Source organism: Nannobrachium achirus (assembly GCF_963921795.1).
Source record: "Nannobrachium achirus genome assembly, chromosome: 18".
NCBI lineage: Eukaryota > Metazoa > Chordata > Actinopteri > Myctophiformes > Myctophidae > Nannobrachium > Nannobrachium achirus.
The window spans coordinates 40,347,724-40,373,206 of NC_137825.1; the positions used below are offsets into that span (position 1 = coordinate 40,347,724).

Here is a 25,483-nt window from a genome sequence, read left to right on the forward strand (position 1 = left end):
GCGCTAGAGGAGGGCATGTGAGAAATGAGGGGTGGGGTCTCCGCGTTGCCTTGGCGGACGAATAGGTACCGGCTCCGGCTTTCCCGGACGCTCCTAGGCCGAGTTACGGCATTTTATGTGAGCTGCAGTGGAGGGGGTCCTCCACTGGGGGCGCCACCACTTTTGCATCCGTTCTGGATTACCAGGAGTGGGTGGTCCCCAGGAATTCCCCGTGAGCAGCCCCGTTGGGGTGGTCATTTGGTCATTTTTGCACATTTGGTAATTCTTTACACCTGGGGGTCCCCCAGGGACCTGGGGGTCCCTGGAGCTCCGGGGGTCCTTGGAGGTTGTAGTTTGCCAGGTAAGGAGTGTGTGTGCAAAATGTGGCATGGATGGGGGCAACGGTTGTGGAGATATGAGCAGGGCAAAAGTGGGACGTGTGACGTGTGAGTCACGGAGGGACATTTCTTTACACCTGGGGGTCCCCCAGGGACCTGGGGGTCCCTGGAGCTCCGGGGGTCCTTGGAGGTTGTAGTTTGGCAGGTAAGGAGTGTGTGTGCAAAATTTGGCATGGATGGGGGCAACGGTTGTGGAGATATGAGCAGGGCAAAAGTGTGACGTGTGACGTGTGACTCACTCACTCACTCACTGACTGACTGACTGACGGACGGACAGCCGGTGGAGGTTTTGGTAGTAAATGCGACCTACGGTCGCAATTAATGTCAGCAGGTAATGGTAGAAATACTGAGTGAAACCCCAGCTCCAAACACACAGACATGCTGATATATCCACACTGTTTATCATCTCTGGCCTGCTTCATTTGGTGACAACATGTACCAGATTATTTAATTCATAAACATCTCTGTTTTCAAAGTGTGGTTGCACTGTCAGATTGTTTCCCTTCCTGCTTCTTTTAGCCACACCCCCTCTTGTAACTGCTAGGTTGTCTTGCCTAGAGTTGATTGACACCTGAATACCCAATGACATTGCTTCCATGATCTTGGTATAAATCTAACAGATATCTGACCAAGTAGATGCATGGCTGATCAACCGCTGGCAACATCCACAGGGTGTCCAGTCAAAACACCACAAAACTGACATCAATGAGATTTTTTTCCGTCTGTTCACCCCACACACACATACCTGGGGTGCCCAGTGCATTTTCAAAGACATTTTGAGTTACTTATGCATATCTTTACAAAGAACATTCCAAAGTACTCCATCATCAAACTACAGGTAGACTAGGGTCTGAATATGGAACCTCTCCGCTGAAAGTCAGATCATTAGACCACTCAGGGACGGATTAACCCCAGCAATGGCCCCTGGTCGATAATTTCATTTTTAAAAATGATCGGCCCCCCCACTCTCCACCACAACCCCGCCCCCCTCCCTCCCGACGTGCACTACCCAGCTCGGATTTTAAGCCATGATGATCATCTGTGGGCCAAGAAAGCACCTGTAGACAACAGAGGAGGGGCCCGCACATTTGATTTTTAATCAACGTATACATTTAATAGTAAATTGTCAATGACCACACGGCCCAGTTCCCCCAAGGGCCCCTGAGCGCCAAGGGCCCCTGGCAACGGCCCCATGGTTAATCCAGACCTGCCTAGTGGCCCGCCCCTCAGAGTTACTACAGGGGGTCCTCCAAATTTTTGTGATAGAAACCTTTTTCTCGTTTTTTATATTAACCACTTAAACCCTAAAGTCCATATTCTGAGAACTTTAGCCAAAAATAGCAGATCTACAAGCTCACAACGCCTCGTGCTGCTAGGCGTTGTGAGCTTGTAGATAGGCTAGGGAAAAAAACAGCACACTAAGTACAGAGTGATAGGTGAAGTTTATTATTAAGTATTAAGTATGAGACGGAATTCATTTTCAAGTGTGACTTACATCACGGAAACCACACTTGCAATTTCCAATTGCATCTTTCTAGTTATTATTACAAAACTTTCATTTAGTCTACCACTTCAGCCCTATATACATTTGGGCCATTTGAAAATTGCTCATCTACAAGCTTGTAGATCTGCTATTTTCAATATACATAAATTCAGGATTTCTACATTGCAGTATTGATACTTTTACATTTAAGTACTTTTTTTCACCACTGCTTATTCCCTATGCAGGTTAGAGCTGTTTTTAAATAAGTAGAGCAAGCGTTTGAGTGAACACGTTTTGTTTTAATTAAAGCACACAAAATGAACAACAAAGAATAAAGGGAAAAAAACATCTCAGTTAAAGGTGGTTTATTCAAAAACATTGCAGGTGTTAGGAACAATTCGCTCAGACTTTAAAATGGACTTATCTCTGTTCCTTCTCTGCGGAGGGCAAAGGAAAACTGTACAGTACATGACATTTTGTCCACATGAAGAAGACCTGGCTGCCAACAAGGAGACTTGAATGCTTAAATTAGTTGATTATTAATAGTCTTATTTGTTGTTGTTGACATCTTGAATAGTGCAGAAGACAAAGAAAATGACAATGTGCTGGTTCTGCTTGCACTGGGATGCAAACATGGCAACCAAGACGGGTGATTTGCAGACGAGTCTCCTTGAACACCTTGGTTGCTCTCTACTGTCTGAACCATAGAGAAATGTGAGTGGTTGGTTAAGTAGTTGGTGTATTTTTGTGACACATCATAAACAATTGGTAAGACTTTGCAGGAAGTGTGGGGGCGCTCAATGGCAGGAAAGGCCCTGACTAATAGGCCTCTTTCATGTCCACCAACTTGGCAAACCAGTTAACATCTCCACTCCTACCCCCAAAAGGCCAACATGGAAGTATTGATGAGCTGTTCCAGAAATGAGTGTTATTTTAAGGAGAGATTCACAGAGAGAGAGATAAATAGAACTATGTTCGTGCAGGAAACTGCATGGCATGACTAAGGGCCGAACAGCTAAATTAATGGCAGTAGCGCCCCTCCGAACAACGTCATATTGCAGTTTAGACACAAAAAAATGTGGCTCTATCCCGAAAAGGAGAGACAGGAACTCTCAAAATGTAATGCTAAATAATGCTTTAAGGACTCCCTCCCCCCCCCCCCCCCCCTCCTATCTACGCCAAATCTTTTTGACAGAAATAATTGATCTACAATCTCACGTGTCACGACCTTGTAGATAAGCCCGTTCCAACAAATATTTGCCAAATTTCTATGAATGTTCACCCGTTACGATATGCCAAGAACAGCGACGCTGCTGGGGTTCGTGTGGTTAGTGGACCCAGAGCCATATCATGTTATCAAGTTTCCTTATTCAACCCTCTTGGGTTGAGCACTTAGTTGCCACCCTGCATCTTTCCAAAGCCAAGCTGAAGTATTTTAAATGTAACTATGTTCTAGCTTTAGCGTTAACAGTGGCGTTGTTTCGGTGTACATCTGGACTCTACTGTCAGGTACAATATGCCCACAGCATGAAAAGCAAGAAAACAAAGATGTGAACATATTATCTTTTGCATTGGGAGGCACATCCCAAATGATTAGGACCGTTGTTATGGTAGTTCATTCATATTGGAATGTTGTTCAGGGTTTCTATGCTAGTACAGTACGTAGCATTACTGTTTCAGCCATGCAAGTGAGTGGAGACAAACTGGGCCTAAATCTTTTAGCTCACTACCATTCACTTAACTGCGTTTGCCATGAAAGCTACAAACTGAAAAACAAAGTCATTATTAATTACATATTTACTTTTGTTTCGTTGTTGAGGGAGGGTGCATATCACAGTGTCAACCTCCTGCTCTTTTTTTTTGTAGCAGACAAACTGCGGTATTGTTTTCTTTACAAAATATGCAGTATGTACAATGGCATTTACAAGTTACTATTTAATTTAAAAAAAAAGGCAAAACAATTCAAATAAAGGGAACAAAACTAACTTTAAATAATTCTTCGTCTTCAGTGCAAAAATGCTGTTTAAAGTTTCCAGACCCAAAATATAACAGCAAAAAACATAGTCTGATTTATAAAAATGTTTTGCCATCTGAAGGTAATAGAAGCATCAGCCTGCAAGAGAGGCTGGAAATGGACCAGTTTTTTTTATTATTATTGCTGTGTATTGTGGAAAGTATTTGGAGTATGAGATTCTAAAGCTTTGCTTTACCCTGAGGAAAGAAAATACACAATTTGGGATGCAATTTATATAGAAATCCCTAAACTAAAGTAATCTGGTGTTTTCTCTTACTTTAGGTAGGTTACAGGTAATAGGACTTATGTTTAAGGGAAGCCTATATGTACCCTATTTTTGACATGAGGAATCGGGATTGATTCGTGCAATGTGCATTTTGACATTTCCAACAAATCTCTACACAGCAAAATCCTCAGTGTTCATTTGACACTGAAGCCAACAGAGTAGGCAAGATGGTAAACTGAGCCAATAATGTTGTGAGGCTATTTGTCAAACGGACAAGAATTGTAGGGGCTTTTTTTTTTAACTAATGAAACCTAGCGTCAGCAATATTCCAGACAATCTGCAAGTTAGTAATTTACACAAACACTGAGGGTTTTACTGTGTAGAGTCAATCTGTATGTTTGTTGACAGGGCAGTTTATTTTGCTTGAGCATGCATGCACACAGTGGCAGCCTAAACACTACATATTGCCTTTGCAATTACATAGTGAAGAATGTTAGAGTCCATGCTACAAGGCAACAAATACAATTCCAGCCAGGCAACTTGCAGTCACAACTCTATTTGAATTGGTTCCCATTGTGACGAGCCGAGTCTTTCCCAGAAAGGATAATTACGTTTACTGCAGTATATTTTTCCGTGGGTAACTGTACCGGAGTATGACCATTTAGGTCTCACATTTTCACCAATTATTCTTTTAAACTCTAATGGCACTTCTGAAATGTACCTGTTGGTGGTTTTAGCCTTTAACTGGATGTGTGACCAAACGTGTGGCTAGCTCAGCCGTTTTAACCGGGAGCCTTGGAACATTACAAATCAACCCCAGATAAACATTAGAGCTCTCCTTATTCCTTTCGGCTACTGAAGTGTATAGTAACTCAAGGACCTCATAGAATCACAGTGGGCAGACTTGACATTCCCATTCAAAACATCTTTACTGTGACAAATCGCAAAGGATCTATTTTTTTTACTGGCATACAGTTACACTGCAGAGACTTAAACATTGCTATTTAAACCTGTACCAGGAAGTATCTATGGTGTGCGGTAGGTAGTGTTGAAAACCATGGAGCATTCAGACATACAGAATCTACAGTATGTACATACTGTATTTAATTGTATTGTAAGTCTTGCTTATGAAACAAACATCCTTCATTGTAGGTGTGGGGTTTAACTCAAAGCATCAGTGAGCTGAAGCTTTGAAGCATGCCATCTATCGCTCTTGTAAAATGTCAATATGCAACCCCAAAAAAAAAGAAAGAATAAAGTTCAAGATTTTCTTTTTCCAATCAAAAAAATGCTTAACAACTAAATATATACAATATACAACATAAAACCATTTGTGTACATGTGCAATATAGGGTCCTCATTTTAAAATAAAAAGACATTTCATTAATCTAGAATTATTATACTAGTATCGATACAATCTCTGAAGACAGTGAGGTTCATAAGGATGACACACTATACACTACAGTACTCAAGTCCTGGGTGGCACAGTGGTCAGAGAGAGCACCCTGCAACTGTTGGCTGAAATCCCTCGCTAGTAGGGGTGTGACAATAAACCCTTTTGCAAATCCCGCCCCATTCTGCCCTGTTACTATGATGGGACATTAACCCTGGGCAGATTGTTTTTATAGTGGAAGTGGATGGGATTTTTTTCCCCTTCATAGCCTCATTACAGCTATATAAAGTACCAAAGGAAAAACACCTAGGTGATATTAATAAAAAGGGAAGACAAAGGTACAGTAGTTACATTGCAAAACAGGGGATTTACCCGAAAATATATGTTTTAATTTGTTTAATCCCAGTGGGACAGAATCCTCTTTGCAGATTCTTTTATAGTGGTAGTGGATGCGATTTTTTTTCCCTTCATAGCCTCATTACAGCTATATAAAGTACCACAAAAAACACATCTACGTGATATTAATAAAAAGGGAAGAAAAAGGTACAGTAATTACATAGCAAAACAGTAGTTTTCCCCCGAAAAATAAACGTTTTAATTAGTTTAATCCTCTGGAGAAAGATAGAAAGAGAAGCGCATTGCATCTTGGGTACTAGGAAGAGGACAGAGAGAATGTTTCTCCTCACATAATAGGCTGGCTTTTCGTAATTCTGCCCATTTAAATTATATGTACCCAATCGTGACTCTTAGACCATTGATAAGGTACATGTGAACTAGTTTGTTGAAGCTTATTCGTTATGATGAGCGAGATCGCTTGACGCTTGCCGTCGCTATCACCGTACCGGCCGATCTCCGTGTCGCGCACTGCGGACAGTTTTTGAAAGGCTGAAGCAACATTCTCCACTGCACAAACTCCACCCCCGATAGCAAAAAGTGAATGTTTTTTTCTGGTTGGCCAGTCAGGGAGTCTCAGGGACCAATCAGAAGGCTGACAAACGGTCTATTCACTCAGCTCACGAGGCAATTCATAAATAATATTGGGTTCATTATCTCAACATCAATTTGATATTCTTACAGTACTAGTCCATACCCGGGGATGCACACACACACCCCAACTAAGTCTGTTGCATAACCTTTTTTTCTCCCCAATTATTGTCAACGTTGCCCCGTCATCTTCATCTCGCCGTGGGAGTTAACGCTGCAATGTGCTCTTAATCTGAAAGGTGCAAACTTGTATGGTTAGCAACAGTAAGTAGTTCCAGCGGATATGCTGCTAGGTTTTTGTAAGTGATGTTTGTTTGCTTGAAAACAGGCTCTGTGCATGACTGTAGTCATGCACGGTTTCCAGAAGGTGGCATTTCCGGTCCAGCGTCCTTTGATTGGCACGACAGCGAAGTCAAACCGGAAGCACATCTGCAGCCGAAACTACAGGAAATTTAACTGGAACTGGAAAAGGGTTTTTACCACCTCAAGAGAAACCGGGCCTTCTGTTCTGCAGAGTTAAGCCCTTTGCACACAGGCGCGTTTAACCGCACGGATAAAACGGACAATATCATTTTTTGAAAAGAAAACAATGATTCTCTATGACTTCATGCACACCGGCTCAGAATTAGCCGTGCGACGAATGGCTGCCGCCGTGCGTTTTTTTCTCGATCGAACCCAGTTCGATTCGTGCGTCTTGTCGCATGCGGTAAAAAAGTCATCACTCCTTTTATGACTCCTTTTTGGATCCGCAGCGCCGATTCCGCACAGCCTTGCACACCAAATCCAAAGCGTTTTATTCATACCGAAAACAAAAAAAAACGCAACTGTCCTGTGTGCAAAGGGCTTTAGACCGCAATAAACATGTTAAACTACAGCGTGTATATTTGAGATTATATTGATGCTATATCACTTTGATAGTTTGATAGTAGAAAAGCTATTGGCTAGCTGCTATGGTCGATTAACAGTACTAGGAGTTGTGTCAACTGTGTCTGTGTACTACACATGGACACAGATAACATTTTTTTTTTGTCTCTACAACGTGTATCGTCACGTATTTACAGAGCAACATTTCGTGGCATGATAATTCGTCCCACCCCTACTCGCTAGCCTAACAGATGCTCTGTGTGCAGTTGAAATAATTGACACCATCAGTCATTTTAAATCTCCAATTCAGTGTCTCATCTAACAAACGTCAAATGTGAAGCAGACAGAGAAAGAGAGACAGACAGAGACATGATGACAAACGGCAAGCAAAGGCTGCCAACATGGGGAACAAAAATAAAATAAAAATCACCTTTCGTCATGAACATCAGTCTTTCTAGACATCATCATCCATTCATTAACCGATCCACCCACGTCCGGCTTTAACTCAGCAGTGAGTTTGTGCATACATACTCTGCATACGTACGTACATACGTACTTACATACATACATAATGTACATACACAGGGTCAATAGTGTACAGTAAGTATTGGGACAATGCATTTCAGTTTGTCTTTTTGTCATCACTATGTTAATTAATGCTAATTAATATTATGTTAATTAATGTTGTTCAAACATGGAGGCCATTATTGTCCTAAAGACCAGTGGTTCACAACTTATGGGACAGGAACCCCAGGGGGGTCCCCACATGATTTCTGGGAGGTTCCCAGATGACAGTGAAGTGACAATTGAAGGACCTTTTTAATAACTAAAAATAAAAGACCATTACTGCATCAAAAGTAATCAAGAAATTATACTATAAAAACTTGTCAAACATTGGCCATATTGTCAAATAATATAAGAAAGCGAGGCGTTGTGAGCTTTCAGATTGGCTATTTTCACAATGTTTATCTGTAGAATCGAGTCAAACTAAATGTAATGCCTCAACTCCTAGTGCTTGTCAGGCTGGGGGGTCCCCAATTCAAACATGATTATTTTGGGGGTCACGGCCTGAAAATGTTGAGAACCACTGCTAAAGACTGTGGTGTATAGTAATAGTTGTGCAAACAGCAAAAAGGGGACAAACATGAACTCAATCTCCCAGTACTTCCTGTCGCTGACTGTGCATTTTTAAAACGCAACACCACCCTGCCTCTGTGGCGCTACAATCATTGCACTCCCACGAATGTACAAAACACAAGTTCTGTCTTATGGTAGTGATTACAAATTACATTAAAAACATTTCTCTGTTCATTCCACTTTTTCTTTTTTTTTTCTTCTTTTGTACGAGTTCAGTAAACTGTTTAGTTTAGTATAGGTCTTTGTAGGTTATTTATTTACACAGTATTCAGTCTTGTACTGTATATCTGAGAAGGGGGGAGAGTGTAAATGCGGGTGGCTGTGTGTTTTCCCGGTGCCTGTATGCGTTGTGTGTAGTTTTGTGCCCTATATTTCTGTGTAAGCGTCTGTTTTGTGTGCCTATCTAGTCCCTTTCATGTGCGTGTGTCCTTGTTAGGTATCCCTCATGTTAAGCAAGTGTGTGTGTGTGTGTGTGTGTGTGTGTGTGTGTGTGTGTGTGTGTGTGTGTGTCTTCTACACGCGTGTCACATATTGCAGCATTGTTATTGTGACATGAAGCTGCTCTAGCATTTGAATACTGTTCACATCAGGTGTGTGTATGCATTTTCCCTCCAGCATGTGTGTGTGTGTGTGTGTGTGTGTGTGTGTGTGTGTGTGTGTGCGTGTGTCTAGGAGTGCTGTGACATCCCATTGACCAGGCTCCTCAGCTGTTTGACCACCGTCTCGATCAGCTTCTGTTTGTCCCTGTCGTTTTTCCTGAACTGAGAGAAGATGTTGTTCTTCTTACTTGTGTCCTTCATTCTGGAGGACAGGCAGGACAGGACAGGAGGGAGACAGGAAGACAGACAGGAGGACAGACAGGCAGGACAGGACAGGACAGGACAGGACAGGACAGGAGGGAGACAGGAAGACAGACAGGAGGACAGACAGGCAGGACAGGACAGGACAGGACAGGACAGGACAGGGGGGAGACAGGAAGACACAGAGACGGTGAGAGGACGGGGGAGAGAGGACAATGAGAGAGGTTAAGAATGAAGGAGTGAATATGTGATCATCTTGAGGCATATTATGGAATAATAAAATATGGACTTTTACTTCTGAGTTTGACCCTCCATGTTTGGATTTATTAGATTTGAGTTTAAGAGTGATAATGTGCGTTTATTTGGTGGTTAAAAGGCAACTTTTCTCATTTCAATCTAAGCGTTTCTCATTTTGTGTCTTAAGATTTCACTCTCTAAGTAAAGAAAATGTATCCTACATCAGATGCATTTTACATAGAGAATACTTCACTTTGAGATAAGAGACACGACTATTATGCATGCTATGCGCACACGCGTGCTCAAGCGCGCGCGCGCACGCACGCACGCACGCACGCACACACGCACACACACACACACACACACACACACACACACACACACACAGAGAGAGAGAGAGAAAACTTGAGGAAGCGTCACCTACCCTCTGTAGACTCTGTATTGCAGCAGTTAGAATGCAGGGAAATAGTGAAAAAAGAAGCGATAGCATGCGTGAGTTTTAACAAAGCAGTAGAGCAGCATAGAGAAGATAGAGACATTGCACCCTATACTTCATCAAACCATAGAGTCACACAAAAGCATCGAAAGTAGCATATCCACAAAACGAGCTTGTGGATCTGCTAACTTTGAATTTGAATGCTGAAAAGTAACAGTTTCCACCCGACAGGGACAAGAGAATATCATTCTGTTCTCTGCCAAAGCATGCAAAATTGGTTGGTATTTCAAGTAACACAGGGGAACATACGTCACCCAGAGACGTGACGTATCCCTTGAATCCATGCAAACGTAACTGACAGGTCAAAGGCGGGTGAGTTGTACTCACTTCTCCAGCAGAGCCAGGGCGGTGGCAGGGTTCACCCTCAGGTATTTGGAGGTGGGCTGACCATAGTCTGCAAGGTAGGTGGACCAGTCCCACACCATGAACAGGTCCAGGAGCTGGAACGCACACATTATCACATTTTAAATGACAATCAATTGTCACGCAAATAATTGTGATTAACAATTTAATTGTGTTTTTGTCGTTGACAATTTCATTTCTGTTTGGCTTGTAGGCTTTTAAGTTGCACATGGCAGATATGACACATAACCTAATAGTGATGACTTGTCAAATATGACTGACATATTTGACAACTTTATACTTACACAAACTCACGCAATAATGTGACTCTTATACCAGTGTGTTATCAATGCACCAAGACACACTCGAAGGTGTCAGTGACAAAAAGAACAGATCTACAAGCTAACAACGTAGCACTGCATTTTACCATGTTACATGTTTCACGTTATGTTGGACAAAAACAATGTATTTTGTTGCTGTTGGGCAGAAACCTCTGCCCAATCTCTATATTTGAACTTTTTTAGTGTTTTTTTTGGAGCTGTGTGAAACACAGGCTCCCTATACGTAGCTTTGTGGGTCTGTCTGTGTGTCTGTCTGTGTGTCTGTCTGTGTGTCTGTATGTAGCCTGACTTCGGCACGCTACTAGTCCCACAGTTTTGCCACCACACACTCGCGCCATATGTCAAATCGACCGGCTTACTCGGGAATAGTGGGCTAGTAACTTGCTAAGAGAAAGGTTCAATAGTTTAATTGATATTAATTTATTAGTGAATTAATTTTCCCCATTGACTTATAATGGCAATCGCAAAAACTCACATTCAATTATTTGTCTCTCGCAAACCATAGGGGCTAGAGTTTCAAGACTTGGAGAGGAGGTTCATAATGGTTTCAAGGATTAAATAAAAAATAATTGTGTCATTTGGCCGCATGGTGGCGCCATAACACCCCACTTTACGTTTTGGCCTGTAACTCTTGAACCGTAGGTCGGAAAATTAAAAATATGTTTTCCCTGGATTCCTTGGGTCATGACGCATCTCCCCATATAGGCCACGCCCATTTGCGCCATGATAGATTTTCCGCCATCTTGAATTTTCTCCAAAACACACTTTTTGCTCCTTTTCCTACATATTTTCTTCAAATGTCACAAAAATCGGTACACATGATCCACACACACACACACACACACACACACACACACACACACACACACACACACACACACACACACACACACACACACACACACACACACACACACACACACACACACACACACACACAGCTCCACTTCACACAGGTGTGATTTTTTTTTTTGTAAATGAATGCCCTACTTGATCATACTACAGCGTCACACAAAAGCATCAAAAGTAGTAGATCTAATACCTTGAAATGCGGCACAGCGCGTGTACATAAGCTTGTAGACCTGATACTTTTGCTATTTGAATCCAGAAAAGTAACAGTTTTGAACATGTTATGAGGTTTCGACCTGACAAGAGATTTTCCAAGTCATTTGATTAATTCCAAACTTTTTCCAGGCCTGGAAAACAGTTTTTCTCATTTCAAAATATTTCCAGGGGATTTCATGACCGTGGGAGCCCTGTTTTAAACATGAAATAACCTTTTCTCTTGTGTCGAAATGCATTTTCATTGATGAAAAAAATATATATATTTCGTCGCATGACATCGCATCGCGCAAAGACATTGGACCAGCTCGCAACGCGTCTCAATTCAACACGTACTGAGGTTGTAGATAGAAATGTTCGACACCAAATATGGAGGCTAGGGTTCATGTGGTTGATGAATGGAGAGAGGGAGAGAGCGAAGAGGAGGTGGAGGTGTGTGTGTGATGGGGGGGGCAATTAGTGTAAAATGTAGTGAGATCCCCATGACCCCTGGCTAACCTAATGGAGATTAGGTTAGACACACACACACACACACACACACACACACACACACACACACACACACACACACACACACACACACACACACACACACACACACACACACACACACACACACACACACACACACGGTGTATGCTAATGTCATGGGGTGAAACAGCTGGGTGTGTGGATCGTGTTGAGAGGCAGTGAAACAGCTTAGTGCTAATACCAGTATTCAGCTGATTGAGAGAGAGAGACTTAAGACTAATGCCATTATTCACACCTGGTGCCAACTGAAAAGGGCCATTACAGGGATGCAGTGAAGGGGAAATTCCCTCTCCCTACCTTTGGAATACACACACACACACACACACACACACACACACACACACACACACACACGGATAATTACACTGGCACATACTGATAACAGAAATGAGGAGTGTACAATAGATACACACAGTCTACTGCGGGTGTTAGATAGGTCCAATGGTTCTCAAACTTTATCATTTCAAGGTCTACCCTCAACACGCCACGGTAAAGCCACGGGTTGACGGTGGTCTCAAAAATGAAGGAAAACTTGCATGAAAAAGATCACTCTCTGAATAAACTATTAAGGAAGACAGACTAAGACATTTGTATTTATTTTATATTAGGTTGCTCATAAAGTGCTCTGTGCTCAAAGTGAGGGGTGCAAAAAAAAAAGTAGCAAACATTTCGGTCCTAGCTCTGATGAAGGTCCTAGGACCAAGGACTTGAGCATGTTAAAATAAAATAAATACTATTTTCTTAGTCTCCCTGACAGTATACATATGAAACCGGTTCCATTTGTATACTGTCAAGAGTTACAATACAGACTTGTAAGGGTTATTCAGAAACCCCCAAAGATACCCACAGAGTCCATGGAAAACACTTTGAGAAGCAGTGGATTAGTCTCTACTCCACCAGCCATTTGGACAGAAAACATGTCACCATTCAAGGGTCACCGATCTATTTGGTTTGTAGAATGGTGCAAAGGGCTAATGGATATCTGAACAATGCTACCCTGTTCCCAAATCAATAGTAAAAGAATACAAGCCACACCTGCCCATCAACAATTAAAAAAATGTCTCTGTATCCCTAGAGGTATGACTGAACAAAATTGGGATTTTTTATTTTGTGACAAGGATTGTGAAATGTACTGTATATAAAATAGCCCTACACAAATTCACAGGATTCAGTATATGCAGCTATACTGTACTCCAAAGAATATACACTATACAATACTAGCAGTGCTTAGGGTCATTTTAGAGGACACCTGATGCATTGTGCATGCAAAGCATCACTGCAAGAAGATATTAACCAATTTAGCCGCAGCACCCAATGAACCCAATTCAGGGGGGAACATTCTGCAAACTAGACGATATACAAGCTCACAACGCATCGCGCCACGTTGTTGAGATGCTATTTATCAGATATGAAAAAAGTATTGCTAGCTTTCATTTTTCTTGAAAACAATAAATGTTTGTGATATGGGGTCATATGATATGATCGGGGCTCAATTTGCCTTAACATCACATCCTTTGCAGCATGACTAACATGCATACATGCATGTGATGTTGATACTGAAACAATATTGTTCAGCCCCCTATCAAGAATTATTATTTAAAATACTGTGTAACTTTTTCAATTAAACAAAGGGCATTTTTGTGATATAATCTTTCACTGGGTGTAATTGTCACAATAACCATTCTGTGTTGGTTATTGTTGGCTACGAGAGGTGTGACCAAAAAAGACGACTAGAATTAAATGTATAACTGATAACAACTGACAAGGGCCAGGTAAAAACGAAGCCATGGACAAAATGGTGGAGGTTTCCTTCAAACACAGTGGTATGACGTGGCTTTCTTTCTTTGGGGGGACGTTAACTGAACTCGTTGCTTGCAACAAGCTCACATGATGACATATTATTAAATATATATACATATATTATTTTTTTCTTTCTTTTTTTAAACATTTTCTTCTTCTAATTATCATTATTATTATTCATCTTCGCCTATAATGACAAGCCCAAAATAGGGACACCAGGTTGAAAGTGGTCGATTTTGAACAGGCGAGACCAAACACATTGAAGATAATAGTCTAGACCCAGAGAATGTAATCTCAGAGGATTCTTTCAGGCAAGCACGGTCATGCCATCACAATGACACAGTAGTAAACACAGCCGTAATGCAAGACAAAACACAGGGATGTTCAACCAGGATTCTGATACAGACAGAGAGAGTGTGTGCCTGTGTGTGTGTGTGTGTGTGTGTGTGTGTGTGTGTGTGTGTGTGTGTGTGTGAGAAATAGAGCAAGAGGGGTGTGTGCGCTAGACAGCTGCCGAAGGTGTAGGAATGAGTTAGGTGTGTTGGGTGTGCGTTTGCATTTCCCAACAGCGAGGTGTCCATGAAATCATCACCAAGTTATGCTCTATTGTGAAAGTGGAAGGTATCACCTTCTGCTTCTAGACAATAACACGGGCGGCATTGTGAAACTCTACACGCTCCTCTCGTGTTCCCATTCCCTTTTATTGCCTTCTGACACTTCACTTTGAACGTCCCCGCTTCTGTTCTATTGTCGCCCGTTGACCCCTATTGTCGCAGGGAATAAAACGAGTACTCTTGGGAGACTTGGCTATTGAACGGCTCTTCCTTTGATTTCCCGTTTACTATGAAGTAGTTAGTTAGCGGGAACTTAAGCATCCTTTTCTAGGGGCCAGGCATGGTGAGCTAGAAAAGAAAAGAAAATCAACAACTTCTCTTCTTCCTCTCCTCCCTCTCCTCTCCTCTCCTCTCCTCTCCTCTCCTCTCCTCTGGAGCGACTTAACATAAAGCTATAGGTCCTGACCTCTGACCTATGGACACAAGGCAGGCTGAGGTTGGCCTGAGTTTAAGTCTGGCCTGTGGACGTATTTACTCAGTCAATTACCACAGAGGGAAGGAGAGTAAGTACATAAAGAGATGCACTCTGCCGCTTGCAGTCAAAATGCACTCTTCAGTGAACTGGATGAGATAATTACTCTCCTCCTGTGCAAGTATATCTCGTATGTTTGTGCTAAGGGACAAATATGCGTGTGAACCAAGATAAATTTGGACTTTACATTTCAGCCATATTATAATCAAAATTCCCAGTCATCTTTTCCCTCTACACCATATCTACAGTATTTGCCACAAAAATAGCCAAACTACAAGCTCACTTAACTTGTAGCTTGTTATCTGCTTGTAGATAGCGTCCCTATTCTTCCCAAGCGTAGGGATGCTAGGGTTCATATGGTTGAAAGACCAAACTGATCGTCTTGCACGTTTATTCCACTGACTGTTACTGATGGTATAATTGTCATTACTGTCCCAAAGAATAACATGGTTTGTTTTACAGTATTTCCCAGGAAGAAACTGGAATCCATTAATTTCACAACTGTAAGAAGATCAACTTCCTTGAGATAGACCATTCAACACATTTGTCAATTACATCATTCTTGGGGCGTTGATCATGTTCATGTTCAACTCCCGAAGCCCGGCGTCAGATTTGCTGCATGTCAAAGGAAATTCAAACATCCAGGACTTTTAAACCACACAATTATGTTTAGCTGCACTTTACCAGTATAATTCAGGTAAATGCAAGTTCTGTCTCAGAGTCTCAACCCTGTAAATCCCAAATACAGAAAATGTAAACAAACGCAACGTGTGAAAATAAAGCTGTTAACAGGGGAAATGGTGTCTATGTATACAGTATATACAGTATGTATACGGTATACAGCTGAAGTAGTGTGAATAGACAAGTGCCAACAGACATGAGGAGAGATACTGTAACACATTCCTCCTCTCCTTCACTGTTTGTTGCTCTTTCTGTTCTTCCATCGACCCTTCCACACTACGTCAACACGCTAAAACCAGGACCAAACATGTTTTCCATAGAAGGAAGCCATTGTTTTCTTCTTCTATCAAAACTGAATCCATCTAATTTATATAGCTCTGTCTATCTCTTGTCCACTTGCACCTAATGGTACGATCTGCACCTTTCTACTGTATAGTGCAGTGGCTCTCAACCTTTTCAGGCCGCGATCCCCAAAATAATCATATTTTAACTGGGACCCCTCCCACCCTGACAAGCAACAACAGTTGAGGAATGACATTTTGTATAAAACGGTTCTATTGTGAAAATAGCAGATCTACATGCTCACAACGCCTCGCAACACGAGGCGTTGTGAGCATGTAGATCGGCTATTTTCAAAATTTCTGACTTTAATATTTGACAATATGGCCAATGTTTAGTTTTTCATTTTAGAGGTATTAAAAGGGTCTTAAAAGTGGGAATCGAACCGGGAACCATTCTCTTCCCAGACGGCCACTCTCTCCAGAGCCAGCCGCCCTCACCACTTCTTCCCTCCTCTGCAGTGGTTCTCAAACTTTCATCCACGGCACCACTGAATTACATGTTACTTTGTAGCATCTTACATTTATGTCATATGTAAATATGTAAACATTTCCCCCTGTGGTACAGTATGTCATGAGCAAAACTTGAGAAAATATCTGTTTCCATGAGGACAGATCAAAAAAAAATATATAATAATAATAAAGTATATTAAACCCCAGCATCCACTATTCTGGGAGGAACATTCACCAAATATAGACGATCTACAAGTTCACGCTTGTGACACATTGTGAGCTTGTAGATCTGCTATTTTTGGTGAAGAGGCCTGGTATACTATATGCCGAAAAAGATCACACCAAGTACATTGTAACTCAGGTCTGTTTTACAAAGTATAGAGGGTCTAAGTGGTCAAACCAAAGTGATATTGATAAATTCCAAATATTATCAAAAGTATTCTGAGGCTCCCCTGGACCTACTTTGAGAAACCGTGCTCTGCTGCACCCTCACCACTGGTCTCTACTGCAGCCTCACACCGTTTCTGATGGGTCAGCAGCCCTCTGAACAACAGGGGTCAACAGGCTATCTGACCTATATAAGACAGGGTTAGATAATACTGGTCTACCAGTGTGTTGGCACGCTAACCCGTATAATTATGTGTTATATAAGCTACTGTACATTGTTAACTCCCATTAGGCTATTCGTTCATGTGTGCAACTAACATCTTAACCTCTTGAACCCTCACGTCCCTCTTCTGGTCATGTCATAATAGGTGGACATTTTGCATAAAATACAGATCAACAAACCTGCAACAGATCGAAACACGTGGTGAGCTTATAGATTAGTTTTGGTGTAGAGGCATAAAGGGCAGGGACCAAGTAGAGTAGTAGTTTGGCTCAGCACCAAAGACGGAGGATGTGTGTTGTTTTTAAGTGACACTACTACATTTCTAATTAGGCTACAGGTGAATAGATCACTTCTAAATGCTATGCATCCCGTTAAAAGTTCATCATTCATTCTAAAATACGCTGTCAACCACAAGTTGCAATACTTCCAAAACAGATTCAAATGAATGTTGTGCTATCAATTACTTTGCCAAAAACAGCAATTACATGATTGCATCCCACTCTCCTCCCCCACTCTGAATGGAGGCTATATCCTTTTTGGAAGGAAACTCTTGTTGGATGAACTCCATGTAACCTAAACCTGTTGATGCCTCACAAACCTCTTTCTACCCAAGGCTAAGATTAACAGGTCAAATAGCAGTAAATAGAACCTGTGTAGGGATCTTCTCTCTCTCTCTCAACAGAGCATTGTCAAATCAATTGTGATAACAAACGTCCCAGGAAAACAAGCCCTACAGCTGCAAAAAAAGAAAAGGAAAAAGAAAATGAACTCAAGCTTCCACAGAGTAACAAGGGCTGCAATTTGACCAGCCTATTGTCGCTGTCCGACAAAAACCTTGCATCACCATCAACTTTTTATATTTTTCCGCACTACTTTGCCGTACAACAATGTTGCGCAAAAATAGCCAATCTACAAGTTCACCATGCATTGTGTTGTGGGCTTGTAGATATATTTTGGAAATTGAAAGTGTCATTGGCTAAATAATAACTACAATGGATCCATTGGAACACAGGTTTTTCATTTTTGAGAAGTTAACATTTTTATTCATAACATACAAGGTTTTCACCTAACAGAGACAACATCTATGGACCGTACTGGACTAAATACTTGAGTGTGGTCACCTCTATATGACCGGGCCGTGCCTCTACCTCAGGGTCAGATTAACGGGTCAGTATACAGACAGGCTACATTATTAGGAACTTAAAAACCCACAGCAACACTTCGCATACCACTCCCATCCACTGCACACAGAGCCGTTGTGTGTGTGTGTGTGTGTGTGCATGCGGGAGATGGGGAAGAGATTTGCAATTTCATGGCGCACACACCCACTCTTTAAACACACCTTAGAGGCTATTATGCAGAACTTTGGATGCAGGTGAACTTTAGGACAGGGGGAAAAAAGGTGAACGCCAGGAGGGCAAATAATAAAGTGGAGACTGAGTGAAGAGATGAGCTATTAAAATACACAAGGCATGGAATGTGACGCAGGACGGGAGTGAAATACATAAATTAAGACAGGCGAGACGACATTTTTAATTAAAGAAAAGTGGTCTCTCCTCAGGGCTCCAAGAACAATGCGAATGAGAGGTGGAACTTCTTAAAGTAATCAAATAATCGGTTTAGTTAGGCATCATGTAAAACCTTACCTTTCTATTACGTGTTATTTGCAAACAGCTAATAGTTATGCTGATAAAGAATATATAATCAAGTTCAACACGTCTTGTAAGGAGCATGTACCATCCTTTCATACAGTATAAACCAGTAAGACGCCTAAGGGCGACATACATACAATCCCTTTCATGCCCATATATGGAGATCCCTGTCTGTAGAACCAGCCACAGAGATGGGCTGTCTTGGCCATATATGGAGTGTGGTATGTGGCTGATGTGGCCTCCATATATGGGCATTCCCATATGAAGTCCTGTTAGATATGGGCTTAATATTGATGACATCAAGGATCTCCATATATGGGCATAAAAGGGATTTGTTTGTGTGGTTGCGTGATATGTCAGAGCGGCAAACCCATAGACCGCAAAAAAGCGTACACGGACGGAGACATGATGTGCCGTTTCTCATACTAAAGTGCGACATTCGGTCCCAATCAAACGCAGTAATTAATACGATGACTTTAAAGCCCTAACAGAATGTACTGCCTAACAGGGAGCAATGAGACTGAACACCCACGTTAGGAGAGGGAGAGTGAGACAGGTAAGGACAGGGTGAGGGGGTGAGGAGGAGTGAGACAGGTAAGGACAGGGTGAGAGGGTGAGGAGGAGTGAGACAGGTCAGGAGGGGGTGAGGGGGGAATGTCATGTCAGGGGGGGGGGGTTTACCTGTCGCAGGTCGATGAAGGCCAACTGTAACGTGTCTCCTTGGAAACCGGGGACTGGCTCTGAGCTGGCAAACACTGAGGGAGGAAATGAAAACGACAAGGGTTGCGTTAGAAGTCATTTCCACCGGTCTGTTAACCTGTAAGCCACAATAAGCCAGAACGGGGCGAAGCACCTGTTACCGCTGGCTCCCTACAAGTCAACAGTAACAAGTGTGTCGGCTCTGTCGGGTGGAAGTCTCATACAGTATGTCCAAAACTGTGACTTTTCAGGATTCAAATGACAATATAAGCAAAAGTAGTAGACCGACAATCCCTTGTGGATCTGCTACTTTTGATGCTTTTGTGCGACGCTGTAGTATGATCAAGTAGGGCGTTGATTTATGAAAAACGTTACAATATGGGGATAAGAGATTTCTGACCGACAGCAATGATTTATAGGCGAGTGTACAGCGGTACCAGTTGTGCCAAAACACATTTAACAGTCAGCATAGCTTAACCACTTATGCCATATACTGACATATGACAAATGGCAAAAATAGATGATCCACCAATCACCTCTATCCTGCTGACAAACTGAGTCACTATAAACACAATGTTGAAAGCATTCTCGGTGCACAATTGGAATATGGAAAAGTATGCAAGTCTTTTTTGCCAGTTCCCTGTGAGACCCTGTGACGCGTTGTGAGTCAACATTGAGACACTGGGCTAACATTGGGACACCAGGTCAAAAGTTACATTTTGGAGAAGATGATGTTTTTAATGTTACCCTTAAAACCTTTTTCATCAGACATTTAGAGATCAGTTACATTTCTTCACCTACAATTGCAGAATGATTCCCAGAATAGGGACGTGTGGTTAACATTTGCTGGTAAGCAATATTAACCACAGCAAACATTAACCTGTAAAACAACTGGGCTCATTATTATCATAAAACCTAACGTGTGTGTTGACCAGAAAACCTCAACCTATTGTTTTGAGCCATGCCTTTCACAGTAACATCTACCATGGAAAGTCAGGATTCCCTGAAGTCAAAGCAACAGCGAAAGGATAAGACAGTCCCTGGTGCTTTGCAGGAATTCACTAGTGTCAATGTCACAATGGAAGCCAGCAGGACAGAATGGACACATGATACTGCCTTGTTGTGACATTCATGTTGTTCCCTAGAACACTGAACTCGGCACTGAACTCTGGCTGACCCGCGAGCATGCGCACACACACACACACACACACACACACACACACACACACACACACACACACACACACACACACACACACACACACACACACACACACACACACACACACACACACACACACACACACACACGCACAAACACACACACACAGGGCTGCAGATGTGCACACACACACACACACACACACACACACACACACACACACACACACACACACACACACACACACACCTGCAGATGTGCACACACCTATGCACATGCACACAATATCTGGCTTCTGCCTGAGGTGCTTAGAGGGTAACATGTACTGTATGTTCATCATGACATATACACTCCTGCACACAAACAAATCACACACGTACAGACACCTTCAATCTACTGTATGCTGCTCTCCTGTGATGGCAAAGGGGAGTGGGAAAAGTGATGTGGCCAGTTGCACGCATGCACACCCACCATCTCCCTCTCACTTTGACCACAAACACATCCCTCCAATACTAATAATAATTGTTCTTATGTTGGAAACGACCCAATCGAGTCCAACCCTGGAGGTAAGAATCTGGACATCTTCTAGAATACACTGTTAGCCAAACAGTGGATCGGGACCCATTTGTGGGTCACGAACACATTTTTTGGGTCACGACTTGAGTAAAGATCCCAGTTTATTTTCCTACTAAAAACATTTAAAAAGATTTTCCCCTCCCCTCGAGAGAGTCGAGAAGCTTTGGGTCTAGAGTTAAAAAGTTTGGGAACCAGTGTCCTAAAAAAGTGGTTCTCAAAGTGGATTCCAGGGACACTGTGGGTTCCTATATGCAGGGCTCCAGACTAACTTTTTTCACCTACGTCCCGGGACCGTCCCAAAATACAAATTGAACCGTCCCCAAATGAATGTAATCCGTCCCAAAGAATAATAAAAAAATAATAAATTATTGCAGGTCTATTAGTATTATTATTATAATAATATTTATTATTATTGTTATTGTTGTTATTATATTGTTGTTGTTGTTGCTGGTGAAATTGGCTTGACAATACTTTCTATTTTTATACTGTCATTTGTGACTTCTAAAAATCTTACCTCAGCCAGTTTGCAGGTGTGATTGTCATATACGGTAAACTAAAGAACCAATCATGCACGACTGTTGGAGGAATTACGGTAAAACTGGGTTTGTACTTTGTCCGTACGAACGTGTTGCGCGTTAATCTACAAGCCTACAATTGGTCGCATCCTCGGGGCTGTGAGGGCTTTTAGATCGTCTATATGCTCACCGCACCGCTCAACACCATCGTACTGAAAGAAGTATAACCAGTGCCATCCATGCTTCATCGAGTGGAGACGCGTGCAGTGCAGTCTGCTTTTTGGGTCCGACCGTCCGTTGTGCTTCACAGCAAGCGGTTCAGATGAACTGTAGCCGAAATGGAGTTATTTATTATGAGCGGACCGGTTGTTTTTGAGAGTTAAATAAGAGGCGATTACTGGAGAAAATAAGCCATCACACAGCACGGGAACTCTGTGAAATGAATGCCAGCTTGCACGGCTGGTTGTGATGAAGTTGATTAGAGTAGACGAACATAACGTCTTGTATTTGGGAATAGGCTATAGGTTTATAGAGATGACAAAAGTTAAACAAACTGTTGATTTAATTACAATGTGTCCTACTTCTATATTCAGACAACTGCTCGTGCTGCTCACTAAACGTAGGCTATGTGTATGTGCTTGGTGCGTTGACATCGTGTTCCGTTTTACATTTTCATTAATAATCACAATCCAAATCATATAACGTTACTCTTTGGCGAAGCAGGGTGCGGGGATGCTAAGATTTATCTCTCAGCCACAGCTTGTAGATCGGCTATTTTCCACTAGTTGTAACCCAGATTGACAGTCTGTGTTCTCTGCCTCATTCTGCTGGTTAATATCTTCAAATAGAGTAGCATTTTAGCAACTAAAATAAGTTCTACCTGAAAATGATGATCGGCACTGCCTGTGGTAACTTCTTAAACGTTCTGTTAACATCATATTCATTTTCTGTGAGTCTCATGCATGCTGCGAGTTTGCACACCGTTTGAGCAGTGACATTGATATGTGCCGTTTGCTCAAAAAATCCTCTACGTCCCGTCTGCGTCCCAGGGGAGAATAATTTGCGTCCCAAATATATAATTTTAAGTCCCTGGGACGTCGGGATTCCCTTAGTCTCGAGCCCTGCCTATATGGGAGGTCTAAATTGACCCATACAAGTCTAACTCTAACGGCATACAAAAGGAACCAAATGAACCCTAACGGGTCCATTTGGTTCCATTTGTATACTGTCAGAGTTAAGGGGAGACCTTGAAATGTAAAAGTTTGATAACCACTGTCCTAGAATACACTGTCAACACAACCAGTACATCATGATGACCATCATGTACTGTACGCTCCTTTCCGTGGTCAAATACATCTACATTTTGGGGGTCCTCGACATAAAAACGTCTGAGAACCACCGGCTTAGAGCAGGCGACAACACGTCCAAGCCACCTTTGTCAGGAAGGCCACACAAGACTCCTCAACTCCCCTCTCTCTCTCTCTCTCTCTAGCCTCCTTGGAGAACTCCTCTCCATTAACCTCCAGTCTACATGACCCCGGACAATAGCCAGGGCCAAAACAATAACATTATCAAAACATCATTATGAGACTTTGTTCACACACGGATTAAAGTCTTTAGCCTGGCGCTCGTCTTTGAGCACTAAAAACAACACAGAGCTCTCTGCTGCCGCTGGTTTAAAAGGGCCACTGTCCATTAGGCCGAGAGGGTCTGTCTGTCTGTCACCGCGGCTTTTTACATACCAGCACAGGTTCATGCAAGAGTCACTGTCTGACGCCATGTCACACGACATGTTAAACACAACATTAGGGTCACTTCAAAGAGTGTGTGTGTGTGTGTGTGTGTGTGTGTGTGTGTGTGTGTGTGTGTGTGTGTGTGTGTGTGTGTGTGTGTGTGTGAGAGAGAGAGAGAGAGAGAGGGAGAGAGTGCAATTGTGTGTCTGTGTCTATGTGTATGTACTATGCATGCAACTTAAATTATTTAAGTGATATTATTTTCTCTCTCTCTCTAACTCCTAACACATGCTGTAAATTAAAACACCAACGTTGAAAACTTTGAACCCCTTTGTATTTAGGGTGTTAAAGATAGTGTTTGATTAATCATATTCCTATTTCTTATTGACATCATTTCCACACTGATGGGGATTAAAGGTTTTGAGCATTTGTTGCACGCTTGTCGATCAGCTATTTTCACCAAAAGCTTTCCCCCAATTAACAGAAAACACTATAAATGGAGCCCTGAGGGACTCGTGTCAACCATACAGGGTTTAAGTGGTTATGGGCTTACATGCCAGGAGCATGACGAATAAACAATCTGAAGATACATCAGTGAATATTTCACATCAAACTATTAATTTGGTGATGCCTCATTCATACAGGTTGATGCTTTATATCCCCTTGTTAAAACAAATAATTATTATGTTGCCACATAATACTTTCATAAAATAGCAGTACAGAATGATAGTGCTTAAAGGGATATTTCACTTTCAAAAAAACTTTTGGTCATTTTATCGTCTACTGAGGCCTTTATGAACACCCTGGACAGTTTTTAATTTGCTTTATTATGTAGATATTTGATGTAAATGTTATCAGGCCCTCCCCGACACGGACCCCTCCCCATACACACCCATTGTAACTTCAAACTCCATTTTAACCACGATAGATTCATTAAAAACACCCACTATTTTTTTTTTCTGGTGACTCATAATACCCTCCTAAAGTCCTAATACATGAGCTGGCCGTGTTTTTTCAATAACGTTTTTCATTTATTTTTAATAATTTCTTATTGTATTGGTAACATGGTAACACAGAATGGTATACCCAGGGAATCCTGTGTTGGCCTTTCAGTGAGCTGGTGAATTAAAACACTTATATCATAACTTTCGTGATTTTCTCCATTAAAGGCCTGGAATTTGTGGAAAAAGAATTGCATACTTTTCCTTATTCCAAATGTGTACAGAGAACCACTTTTAAACCATTCAAACCAGGAAAGCATCTGTGTCAGTTTAGAATTTTGCATAGGCTATTCAGAAATGCTCACAAGTGTGTCACTGCGTGCCACACTGCGAGCTTGTACATCTGCTATTTTTTTCTTTACATTTTTCAAAGATTTCTTGAAAGTGCGAGAACAACTGATTTAGAAGGCATTTGTGGAATCGGCCTCGGGTCCTTAATGGGGTTTAACTGTGCTTTCCATGGCCAAAGCGTAGTATAATGACTTGGCAGGAGGGAGAGGTGAACCACCACTATTATCATTAACATCTGTGATGTTCAACAATGAAGGGATGAACCGATACACACACACAGAGGGAGGGAATGAGAGAGAAAGGGGTGAAGCTGCTAAAGTAATCCACAGGTGTTCTCTGTAAGACAAGACCCAGAAAAGTACACCTTGTGATTCTCCTCACCTTCTCACACACGCACGCACGCACGCACACATACACACACACACACACACACACACAGACACACGTGCGCGTACGTCTGGTAGCATGGCCCTGTTCTGACCCTCGTGTAGAGGAATTTCCAGGAACATGAGATCAAACAACAGAACCCAACGTATGACACTCTGCTAGAGAGGTCGTTCTCATAGAGATTCACATACGTTCTCTTGTTTGCCAAGATA

At 42.0% G+C, this 25,483-nt stretch overlaps 1 protein-coding gene across 4 annotated transcripts in view; it reads right to left on the reverse strand.

Moving 5' to 3' along the window:
* Window positions 1-3,058: 3,058 nt before the first annotated feature.
* exoc6 (exocyst complex component 6) overlaps window positions 3,059-25,483 on the reverse strand; it is a gene marked incomplete at its 5' end in the record, with an annotated part of 127,739 nt that continues 105,314 nt past the window's right edge. For 3 of the 4 annotated variants that reach the window (XM_080748096.1, XM_080748094.1, XM_080748095.1), the window contains 3 exons: window positions 3,059-9,279; window positions 10,339-10,451; window positions 19,589-19,662. In XM_080748096.1, the coding sequence (XP_080604222.1) occupies window positions 9,147-9,279; window positions 10,339-10,451; window positions 19,589-19,662 (320 nt within the window). In that variant the 3' untranslated portion in view covers window positions 3,059-9,146. The remainder of the gene's footprint in view (window positions 9,280-10,338; window positions 10,452-19,588; window positions 19,663-25,483) is intronic. The other variant, XR_013963011.1, reaches the window with a different exon arrangement.